The 12,844-nt window shown below is 39.5% G+C and overlaps 1 protein-coding gene across 6 annotated transcripts in view; it reads right to left on the reverse strand.

Annotated features, from left to right (window-relative positions):
* Positions 1–9,864: 9,864 nt before the first annotated feature.
* Positions 9,865–12,844, reverse strand: part of STARD13 (StAR related lipid transfer domain containing 13) — a 249,314-nt gene continuing 246,334 nt past the window's right edge. For all 6 annotated transcript variants that reach the window (XM_024230840.3, XM_024230841.3, XM_024230839.3 and 3 more), the window contains 2 exons: positions 11,642–11,818; positions 9,865–10,594 (listed from right to left, as the gene is read on the reverse strand). In XM_024230840.3, coding sequence (XP_024086608.3) covers positions 10,477–10,594; positions 11,642–11,818 — 295 coding nt within the window. In that variant the 3' untranslated portion in view covers positions 9,865–10,476. The remainder of the gene's footprint in view (positions 10,595–11,641; positions 11,819–12,844) is intronic.

Raw genomic sequence — 12,844 nt, forward strand, 5'->3', positions numbered from 1 at the left:
GCACGAGCCACCGCTCCTGTCCTATATGTGATATTTTAAAACCTGTATACAATGTGTAATGATCAAATAAGGATAATTAGCATATCCATCACCTCAAACATTTATCACTTCTTTGTGTTAGAGACATTCCAAATCTTCTCTTCCAGCTATTTTGAAATATACTATAAAATCTTAACTACCGTCACCCTACCGTGCTATTGAACACTAGAACTTATTCTATCTAACTGTGTTTTTTTACCCATTAACCAGTCTCTCTTTGTCTCTCCCTCCCTCCACACCCTTCCCAGCCTCTGGCAACCACCATTCTACTCTCTACCTCCATGAGATTCACTGTTTAGCTCCCACATATGAGTGAGGACATGCGATATTTGTCTTCCCATCGTCAGGGAAATGCAAATCAAAACCACAATGAGATATCATCTCATCCCAGTGAAAATGGCTATTATCAAAAAGAAAATAACAAATACTGTCAAGGATGCTGAGAAAGACGAATGCTCATACACAGTTAGTAGGGATGTAAATTAGTCCAGCAACCATTGCAAACAATATGGAGGTTCCTCAAAAACTAAAAATATACCTACCATATGATCTATCAATCACTGGGTATATATCTGAAGGAAATAAAATCAACATATTGAGGAGACATCTGTACCCCCATTTTTATTGCAGCACTATTCACAATATTCAAGATATGGAATCAGCCTAAGTGTCTGTCAGTGGATTACTAGATAAAGAAAATGTATATATAGGCAACAGAATCCTATTCAGGCACAAAAAGAATGAAATCTTGACATTTGCAACTTCTGTCATTGTTATGTTCTGTTTAACAAACTGGTTCATTTTAACAAACACTTATAGAATGATGCAGCAGAAAGGGTCCTAACAGATGAAGTTTCCAAGTTAATTGAGCTATGATCCATGCCCTTAAAAGTCTGTAGCCTAGCGGGAGAGTTAGGCTATCAGTGACCTATGACCCACCAGATAGGGAGGTCAATATAGTCACTGGGGACATGAAGGGGTGGCTGGGCATCACTGGATCATTAAGTACCTGGTCAGGAATGACACCACTGAAGTGAGTAAACTGATATACCCCCAGCCTTGGGCACTGATCATTTCCTCGGGTTTCAGACATTGTATTAGTTAGGGTTCTCTAGAGAAACAGAACAAATAGGAGATATATGTGGAGATTTATTATGAGGAATTAGCTGACATGATTATGGAGATGGAGAAGTCCCATGACCTGCTGTCACTAAGCTGGAGATCCAAGAAAGCTGGGGTTGTAATTTGGTCTGAGTCTGGAAGCCCATGGAAAGCCAGTGATGTAGATCCCAGTCTGAGGCAGGAGAAGATGGCATGAGACATCCCAGCTCAAGTAGTGAGTGAGGAAAAAATGGGCAAATTTCTGCTTCCTCTGCCTTTGTTTTATTAGGGCCCTCAGTGGTTTGCAAGTTGCTCAACCACATTGGGGAGAGTAATTTACAGTTGACCCTTGAACAACGTGGGAGTTGGAGGCATCCACACCCCTGCACAGTTGAAAATTTGCATGTAGACTCCTCCAGAACTGAACTACTAACAGCCTACCATTGACTGGAAGCTTTACCAATAACATAAATAGACAATCAAGAAATATTTTGTATTATATGTATTACATACTGTATTCTTAAAATAAAGTAAGCTAGAGAAAAGAAAATGTTAAGAAAATCATAAGGAAGAGAAAATATTTCTACTATTCATTTAGTGGTGATGGATCATCATAAAGGTCTTCATCCTCACCATCTTCACATTGAGTAGACTGAGGAGGAGGAGGGGTTGGTCTTGCTGTCTCAGGGGTGGCAGAAGAAGAAGTGGAGAAGGTGCAAGAGGAGGTAAGAGAGACTGGCACACTCAATGCAACTTTATGAAAATACATAATGACTTCTATTTGACTTTTTTTTTGCTTTTTCACTTCTCTAAAAATGTTTCTATATGGTATCAATCCTTCTTCCACCATTTGCTTTAGTTTCAGTGACCATTTCACAGAAGGGTCCATCTTGCAAAAGAAGTCAAAAGCAGTCTTAAATAAGCAGAACTCTCTGCTAGGTTGTCTGTATGCATTTGTTTTCTGTTGCTGCTTCTATGTCTCCTTCCTCATCAGTTGGCTTGGAAGCACTCATCTCCATCAAGTCATCTTCTGTTAATTCCTCTCATGTGGTGTCTGTTAGCTCTTGAACTAATCCAAGATTTTGAAACCCTTCACCCCCCTCCCTTTTTTTGCCATATTCTCAATCTCTTTCATGATTTCCTTGATTGGCTCTGTCATAAACCCTGTGAAGTCATGCACAACATCTGGACACTGTTTTCTCCAACAGGAATTTATTGTTTTGAGCTTGATGTATTTCACGGCCTTTTCTGGAACAACAAAGACATCTTAAATGGTGTAACACTTCCAGATTTTCATGATGTTATCTCTAGAGGGGTTTTCTTATATAGCATTGATGATCCTTTCCATATAGTACCATGTTTAATGAGCCTTAAGGGTCCTTATGACCCCCTGATCTAGAGGTTGAATTAGAGACATTGTGTTTAGGGGCAAGCAGACAAATTTTGATGCTTTCAGTGTCAAACTCATTGTGGTTCTGGGTGGCCAGGGGCATTGTCTAATATCAAAAGAACTTTAAATGGCAGTTCCTTACTGGCAAGTTACTTCTGACTTCAGGACAAAGCATTAGTGGTACCAATCCAGTAAAAAGGTTCTTCTTGACTAGGCCTTGTTTACAACCAAAATGCTGGCACCTAATGTTTATCATGTCTCTTCAAGGCTTTAAGTTAGCAGCTTTATAGATATGGGAAATCCTGGTCATAAACCCAAGTGCATTTGCCAAAATAATAGAGTTAGCCTATCCCTTCCTGCATTAAATTCTGGTGCTTATTTGTCTTCTTAATAATATTAATAAATGTCCTTTGTGTTATTTTTCTCCTTAATAGAGCACTTTCATCTGCATTAAAAACCTGTTCAGGCAGATATCCCTTCTTCTCAATGATTTTCTTAATGACATCTGGGAACTCATCTGCTGCCTCTTGGTCAGCAGAAGCTGCTTATCTTGTTATCATGACATTTTCTAAGCCAAACTTTTTTCTAAAATTATCAAACCATCCTTTGCTGCTGTTAAATTCTCCAGGTTTACATCCTTTGCCTTCATTTTGTTTTAAGTTATCATATAATAACTTTGCTTTTCCTCAAATTATATTAAAGCCTGTAGGTATGTCTTTCTTGTAGCAATCCTGCACACACATAAAAGCTACATTTTCAATACATGATTAAAAGGTATTTCACTAAAAGTGCTAAGATTTTCATGTCTTTCTGGTATAGCTGCAGCCACAACTTCATGAATTCCCTTTTCCTTTTTTTCTTTTCTTTCTTTTTTTTCACAGTGGTCCTTTCACTGGATTCATTTATCTTCAAGTGATGGGCACCCACAGCTGCAGACCTTAATTTATGGTACATAACAAGAAATTCAACTTTTTCTTGGAATGTCATGACTTTTCTCTGTTTCTTAGGAGCACTTCCAGCATCCCTAGTCGTACTTCGTATGGGTCCCCTGGTGTTAGTCAAGGTTTACAATATTGCATAGTGAAAAACATTTAAGAACTGCAAGAGATTACTTTTTATTGTGATATGCATTTTACTGGAGAGACAAACTACTCATATGGAGGTGATGAGCATCATATGGAACTTTAAGCAGTTCTTGTAACACTTGAGCTCACTGAAATAGCAACAAGAGGTGGCTATGAAATTATTACAGTAGTATATTATGTACTATAATTAATTTTATGCAGTTGTGATTTAATATTGCATCTTTATGTTTACATTTCTCTCAATTGGAAATGACACTATGTAAGTCTGTGTTTGTGTGCATGTTTTGATAAATTATAACCTTTAATAATTTATTGGTATATATTTTATGTTAAAAAATGATAACATAGACTAGTATCTACATATATTTTATGAATTCATGAATACCTAACTTTTTAAATATTTCTAGGCTACATGGTCTGTGAGTTTTTTCAAATTGTTACAAATCTTCAAAAATTTTTACAATATACTTGTCAAAAAAAATCCACATATAAGTGAACCCATACAGTTCAAACCTGTGCTGTTCAAAGATCAGCTATACTTTACTGACTCTGTCTACTCAAATGCTAATCTCATCTGGAAACACCCTCACAGATATACCCAGAAACCATGTTTAATCTGGGCACCCCATAATCTACTAAAGTTGACACAAAATTAACCATCACAGACCTATATATATGCCCAGATGCTGCTGGGCATCTCCACCTGGATGGTTCACAGTCACCACAAGCATTGTGTGATCAGAGCTCATTTGGCCATTGTTTCTAACCTGGATCTCTCCCTGCTCTACTGCCCCCCGAATCTGCTTCTCCTCTTCTTTGTCCCTACATCAGTTAAATAATTTACCACAAAGTTTTTCCAAGCTAGAAGATCCAGAGTCATTCTGAGATAATTCCTTTCCCCCACCGTTTCAAAACAAGCTAGTATATAGATCTTATTAGTTCTATTATAGCTCTGAAATATGTTTTAAAAGCTATCCACTTCTTTGCCCACAAGCATTTTTCACCTAGACTGTTACAACAGTCTTTTAATAGGATTCACAGATTACTTTGCCCTTCATCATGCCAGTCCATCCTCAACAAAACCACTAGTCATTCAGGTTACCAACCCAAAGCATCTCCTTTGCACCCTCAGGGGCCCAAGCTAGCCAGCTAGCCAGGAAAGGACAGACTAGTCTGGCCTATGGGAAGGATTTTAGTTCCATGTCTTGGCCATGCTGGAGTTGTGGGCAGAGGCAAACTGACAACTCAAGCTTAGCTTCTGCTGACTAAAGACTTCCTCTGGCAGTGAGGAGTGGTTTGGGCTTAGCACTCACTCATCACTGGGATAAGCCTACCTCTTGTGACAAGCAATGGGCATGATAACAAGAGAGGGAGGCATGAGCCTGGCAACCCAACCTTTCCTGCTGATATGGGGTTGGTCCTTGGGGATCTCACCAGTAATCTCATCTTATCAGCTCTTGGCATCTTAGGATCATGTAACACCTAGACTGATCTGCTTCTCTCCGGGTCATGTGTGGCATCAAAGGTGTTATTTTGGTTTTAAAATATCTTCTCTGAGGTTAATCAAATGAATGCCAAGTTTTCCTAAATATTCCACATTAAATAGGGGAAAGGAGTGAGTAATAAAATGAAAAGAAAGGGAAGTTATCATGGATTAGTTTCAGCTCAGGAAGGGCAGGTGGTGAGACACCTCTAATACATCTAATGTGGAAACAAAAGGGGTGAAGAACACTGGCAAAGATGGGTGTAACTTTATAACCCTGCTCCAGTGCCTAGTAATGCTCCAAGTCTGTCTTAAGTCCTAGTCTGTTTTACTGTTAATACTCCAAGCCTGTTTTAATGGATTCCAAGTCCATTTTAAATCACTTTCAGCAAAACTAGTGCAAGTTCATTTCTCTGCCTCTTGGCTCTAGTTTGCTCAACAGATAAAGTCCAAGCTCTTCCAGCTCAGGTGAGATGTCCTGTCCTTTGACTCCCCTGGGCTCTTGTAGAATTCATAGTAATCTGTCACTGGGTGTTGTATGTATAGACCCTTCTCATTATTTGTGGATTCTACATTTGTGAATACATCTACTCACTAACATTTATTTGTAACCCTCAGATCAATACATGCAGTGATTTTATGGTCATTTTTGGGCATTTTCAGAGTGTCAACAAATGGGAGTCACTGATGTGAATGCACACTCCCAGCTGAGGTCAGTATGCTCGCTCCCTTCTTGTTTCGGCTCACATACTATAAACGTGCCCTTTTTACAGTCTATTAATTGCCATTTTTTTCAAATTTTTGTCCTTTTGGGTGGTAATTTCACTTTTCAAATGACCCCCAGATGTTGCACTAAAGTGCTGTCTAATATTCCTAAGTACAAGGAGGCTGGGGGTATGCCTCCTGAAGAAAATATGTGTGTTAGATGAGCTTTGTTCATGCTTGAGTTATAGGGCTATTGGTGTGAGTTCAGTGTTAATAAATCAACAATATAGTACATCCAGAAAAGGAAGTTCACCAATATGTACATGAGGCTGTTCTGGAAAGTGCTGAAGTGACATTTATAGTGCATGAAGAAGCTATGGAAAAGACAGAAAGACAGCTAAATTTATGGATTCATAAAATGACAACTGATTTTTAAAGTGTAGTAAAAAGAGCACCGTTGAGAGGCTGAAAGCCCAAGAAATTTACAGTTACGTTACCCAGCATCAGGGAAATATTAAATCCTTCTCTGCTAGGGTTTTATTATAACGAAATACTGCAGATAACTAACTTATAAGAACTATATATTAAATAAGGTGTCTTAAACAGAAACACAATAAAACAAGGTTATGTAGTGATGGGTTGACAAAAATGTTGTGACCTGAGGCTCGCAGGAACCTAATCCTGTATTTCTCCTAGGAGCAATGGTTCAGTATTCACTAATTCAGTGTTCGCAACAACTTTATAGAAAGGAACTACCACAAACAATGAAAATTGACTGTATATCACAGTTTCTGCCCCATATTATGTCTTCTTTGTATTAACGCCTCTGCCTACTTGTGTCCCACTCCTATTCACTGTTGAATAAATGTGTGCTGAGTGAATAAAAGTCTTATGCAAGCAAGTTTTCTGCAGAGATACAATATTACTGGGAATTTTGAGCCTCAGCTGTGCACCAGAAGGATATAAACTAGGTGACATCTAGGAGGCTGATGAGTGGGATTATTAAAATGAAAGTAAACACTGCCTTTAAGAAAACCTACAAGGGATATAGTCTGCCTATGGAATGTCAAAAATTGTACATCATCAGTTGTTTAAATTTCATGACTTTGCAACATTCCAGTGTCGCAAGGTCAGGTGTTTATTCACTGCTTGTGCAGTCAGCACACATTGATTTTGCCTTCATCTCAGAATGTGACACTCCATTTGGTTGCGGTCTGTTTTAAACCTTTACATTCATCTTCCTGAGAAGGAACCATATGTCCAGTTTTTCTGTAACCAAATATCAAAAGACACAGGTGGAACAATTTTATGTCTAAGAATTTCATGAAGAGTGTTTGGAATAATGTAAAAAACTTTTTTTCCTTTTCAAAATTCTTTTAGTTGACAAATAATAATTGTATATATTTGTGGGGTACATAGTCATTGCATATTTTGATACATATATAGTGATGAGATCAGAGTAATTAGCAAGAATCACCTTTGAATTCATATGATCCATACTCTCAGGACATCTGTAGCCTGCGGCTGCTAGAATGACCATCACATTCTTTTTTTTCACGTAGAAGAGAAAAAGCACCATTGAATTCCCCCTTTGCCTACTATGAAAGCAAAACTTCGAAGTAACAGGGGAAGGTGTGCATGAGATAAGAAGAGAGCAGAGTTGGGACAACTTTTGTAGGGGCATACGGTCTTCTGGGCTTCTGTGGCTTTGGAAGCCTGTGCCTGAGAACGTTTGAGAGCCCTGGCTTTCTTAAGGGCTATCTCTGCTGATATTTAGAAGTGATGCTCAGATTTCAAGGGTAGAAGGGAAGAGATTTAGAGTCATTTGTGCCTACTTTTCATGGTCTAGTAGTGCAGTTGTAAGTCATTTCATCAAATCTTGATTTCTTGTCCACTTAACTAAAAAACAAAATGTAGCTAAAGAGTTTACTAAACCTTTGATAAAAATATTATTAACATGTTTTTATAACTTCCAGATTTAAGGACAATGAAATTTAAGAAAAAAAATCCCCAGCCATCACTTTAATCCCTTAGACCCAGGTTAAGGCACCCAGCCTGATAGTGAATGTCTGTTGACAACAACTTCCTTGTATTTGAAGACAGTAATGACTACAGACGGTACCAAGGAGTCAAGGTCATGGCAGGCTATCTTGGGAGAAATCTTCCTGATGAAGCAAATTTTCCATTTAAAGATGAGGCATGAAAATCAACATCTATTTTATAGAAAATAGGAAATATTTAATATATATAAATTTATTTGCCTTGGCAATTATTTATTTACAATTGATGATTGATACCAACAATTGAGGTAAAAATATACATGAGGTATAAATATAATATTTAAATACAATATCATACTTTATTTCCATTGGCAAGATAACAATGAATAAAATACTGTGGTATTTGACAAACAAGCTTGATGCATCATTTTTTCTCCTTTTTTTCCCTTTTCCTTTTTTTAAAAAGATGCACTGTGTTGTTATGCAGCGGTGATATGATTACTATGTGCACAAAAACAAAAAAGTCAGATAATTCGAAGAGAGGGAGAATCAGAAATACAATCACATTTGTTCTTATTCTGTTTTAGGGATCTTCTAGGTCCTCGTTTCTGAGTGTGGTTTTAGGCCAGCAGCATAGGCATCCCTGAGATTCTTCAGAAATGCAGAATCTCAGGCCCAGCCCAGATTACTTGGAGCAGAGTCTGCAGTTTCACAAGATCCCCAGGCAATTCATGTGCATGTGAAATCTGGACAAGCACCTCTCTGGGCGATACAAAGCCACTCATCCTCATGTGCCTATTACGTTTTCCAAACACATAGGATCCCATCTCAGGAGCAGGACCAGTGTTTAGCTAGATTAAACTTCACTGGTGATCTTGTTGATGCATATAAAGTAATCTGGCATATATGGTTAAATTCAAGATGTTATGGCAGAAGTGACTTTGTTTTGCTCACAAAGCATTGCCCAAAAGGTAAATTATGGATTTGCTGCTACCTTCTTAGGTAGACATGGGAATGAAAAATTTCTAGGTCATAATTCAAACTGTAAGATTTTCCTCGCACCATACCAAACTCATAGAAAGCTTTTTTATTCCTCTCAATAAAATAATTGCACATTGCTGATAACAGAAACATTATATAAATGCATATAATACAAAAAAACCTGAAAACACTCATTTGGTTTTATTTTTTTCTCCAACACCAGTTGCTAAATCATATCAATCTCTATTGTGAATGATCAAAGAAAATCTCTCTCCCTGAAATCAAACATACAATAAGTTATCTTTCTCTCCATAGCTGCTGAATTACAATAAAAAGCACATTCGATCCATTAGCAGTTGGCTAAAGGGAGTCAATTTGCTTCGTCTGTACAATAATAAATAAGGTTGGGTCAAATGCATAGGTAGCTTGGACTGGCTAGTGAGGAAACACAGAAGAATTAATAAACCCAATTATACTTTCTAAAACTAATCAAAGAACATAGTTTTGGTCTTATGTTAGTTAAAAACCCTGTCTTTCAGATTGTAAAAGTTTAATGAATTACATTTTAAGAGTATCCTACACATAGCAAAATATGAATTCCCTGAAGCTGTAATGATCTAGAATTTGAACGGAATGGCCATCATCTCCCTTTGTATGGTGTCTGGAGTTGAATTCAGTGCAATAAGAAAACACCAATTAACTGTGACCAAATAGGCCACTGGTCAAATAGAATGACATTTAATAACATTATGAAATGTATCTATAAAAACTTGAGACAACACAAGGGGTCCCTTTGGCTGTGAATAAGTAAAGGCTATGATATTCATCCTGACTTGGTGTCTGTAGTGGTGGACGTGGGAGTGAGAGGTATCGCTTCTGTTTCAGTCACTCTCACTGACTCCGGTGGTCCATATCTCGCTGAAATTCCATCTTACTGAGCCCAGTGGCAACTCCTCATCTAGCCTTAAATTTGGTAATGACTTCTCACCCCCCCGTTTGCTTTAAGGAGGAGTAATTATTATTTCCTTGCTTTATCCCAGAATTCCATTCTCAGTTTTTGAATAACAGAAACAAAGCATCAACACATAAGTCTCCTTTAATGTTATTTTCCTTTGGTTAACTAATCTTTGGTTAGGCATCGGGGCATGTTCACACCTTCGTGTTAGCAGCAGGTTCCGCACAGCTTACAGGACAGTGGAGAGATGGGGCCCAGAGCCACTTGGAAAGAACTATGTGAGGAAGGGACTCACTGAGTCAGACACCGTCATTTTCTAAACACACAATGCTATATAAAATTGGTATTTTACATATATACAGTAAAGATGGAGATATACACACATATGTACATATGCTATACATACATTTATTTACAGTTAAGTATACACTTCTTAGAAGCCTTTAAATAGCAAATTAGGCAATGCACAAGGAATAATCCATTTAATTTTAAGTAATATATATAAATGTTCTCATTTTAAAATTATATTAGTAGGGATGTAGCCATCTCCAGGAAGGCTAAGAAAGTTCTTGGAAATTCTCGCGTCTCCAACATTCCAACTTCTTAACGTTTCCATTTTTAGGCATTAACCACGTGCTTCAGTTCCTCTTTCTCTCGCTTTCTCACATGCACACTCTCTGCCACACTCGTTACTTTAGTTTCCTCTTCCCTGAGTTTGATGTCACACTGGGGAAAACTCAGATTTTAGTTTCTGGGCCCTCAGCAATGAGGGGCTGGAAAGAGTTTCTAATCCTGGCAACTTCTGCTGCACACAGATGTCCAAAGCCTTTGCTGTACCATTCTGGGGAGTGACCTCTGTGGGGAAAGAAATCAGAAAGGAAGTGGGAAAGTTTTTTTCCAAATCATAGCAATTAGTTGTGGTGGACAGGGCTGCCCTTGGGCCCCGATGACCAGTGCACCTGCGGACGGCTCGGGCTGCTGCCTTGAGGGGCTCAGGACCTCATTCTGCCATCAGGGGCCTTGAAAATGTCCTGGCTGCTAAGTATTCATGCTGTCATTTGAGTACTCATCAGGTGCTTCAAAATGATACCAACATCTCAGGGTAAAATGAAAAGATTCAGATGAAATCCAGAATTTACTGTGAAAACTCCATTTTGTCTACCCAGACCAAGAACTGGGTTTAGCATTATGAATGCCTTGAAGGGGTTGGATGTAAGTTATTTACTTCTCAAAGAACTACCAGAGGGAGCAGCAAAAGGGGACAGGCATAAAAGAAATACATGGTCGAGCATGGTGGCTCATGTCTGTAGTCCCAGCACTTTGAGAGGCTGAGGTGGGCGGATCACCTGAGGTTGGGAGTTTGAGACCAGCCTGGCTAACATGGCGAGGCCCTGTCTCTACAAAAACATACAAAAATTAGCTGAGTGTGGTGGTGGGCAGCTGTAGTTCCAGCTACTGGGGAGGCTGAGGAGGGTGGATCACCTGAGCCCGGGAGGTGGAGGTTGCAGTGAGCCCTGATGGTGCTACTGCACTCCAGCCTGGGTGACAGAGCGAGATCTTGTCTCAAAAAGAAACACAAGAGAAGGAAACTCTGATTTACTGAGTACCTACTATGTGTCAGGCTCTGTTGCTGGTGTGTGTCTCATGGGAGAAAGACAGAAATATAAGTAGGCATAAAACAGAAAATAAAGAAAGACAAAGAGCTGCAGGAGAAATGTCAGAATTTCAGGACAGGGGGAAAGACAGAGAGGAGGCATACATAGCCACCTATGAAAGCACACTAATGGCAATGAGGAAACAAATACAGTGAAATAAGAAATCAGGGTGACATCCCTGCTGGATGTGCTGTACAAGCTGAGACTCCCAAGATCTGAGCCTGCCATTAGGGGAGTCAGCACTTACTTCAGGTCTATCCTGCAGATGTGAGTCAGTCTCGACTTGCCAGAGCCACACGGTTCTATCAAGTACTGCGAGTCCATCACCACTGCTCGCACACCACCCAGGAGCTGGGTTTCCTCATGCTCCACAGAGAGGGAAACCAGGGTACACATTCCTTTGGGCAAATCAGTTTTCCAAGTCCTGTAGCAAAACAATCCGCACATCAGAGTTATGACTGAGGGAGGAAGAAGAACCTGAACACAGAGCTAAGGTTTGTGTTTATATTTTCCTGCCAACAACCTGGGCTCAGATTCCAATGCTAGTGACTTGGATTAAGCTAACGGCTTTCATAACCTTGTGTAAAGTTTATACAGAGAATTTCAAAGCAAGGATCTCAGCTTTGGGACTTTTTTATGGACTTTCTGCAAGGCCAGAAATGGTCTTGCAGCTTTCAGTCTGCATTTGGAATCCCCAGCTCTGCTCGGCTGCAGAGGCTCCTGCCCATTCTCGAAGAGGTGGTTTTACAGTTTATTATTAGAACTCACTCATTCGATTCATTCAGCAGACATCAATTAAGCAGGTAGATAGGCCAGGCTCTGAGAAGTCACCAAGGACATAAAGATATACACAGCCCAGGAGGAAAAACTGACACTCTAAACAGAATTCTAAAAGCACTGAGGTAAATGCACTGATAAGGTTATGCATAGAGGGCTCTGGGATCACATGGAGGGGGGCTGTGCGAGGAATATGGAGAAGGCTTCCTGGAGGAGGGCATGCCCAAGGAGAAGTGAACTGGTATGCTTAGCTTGAAGGAAAGGAAACATATGTGGGCCTGCTTATTGTCTTCATATACTTGAGTGGCTCTTGAGCGGGAGAAGAAATGAATATGTTTGATTTGACTCCAGAAGGCAGAGATAGGAAGGTACATTTCTGTGCAGGAGAGAAGCACTGTCTAACAATGTGCACTGTTCAGAAATGAAATGGGCTGCCCTGGGAGGCGATGAGTTCCCTGTTCCTGGAGCTATTCAAGCAGAGGTGGCTACCACTTGAAAAAGGTTGTGGATGGGAGTCAGGAGCTATGTGAACATCTCTGTAACAACCTCTAACTTCCCTTTCTACCCCAGGGATCTATCATAATATATTGTATTATTAGAATTCCCACGATTTGCTCCACAAATTCTGTTCCCTTACTAAGTCATCTCCTGCATGATTTCACCCTGTCCTCCT

This window comes from Pongo abelii, chromosome 14, assembly GCF_028885655.2.
Source record: "Pongo abelii isolate AG06213 chromosome 14, NHGRI_mPonAbe1-v2.0_pri, whole genome shotgun sequence".
NCBI lineage: Eukaryota > Metazoa > Chordata > Mammalia > Primates > Hominidae > Pongo > Pongo abelii.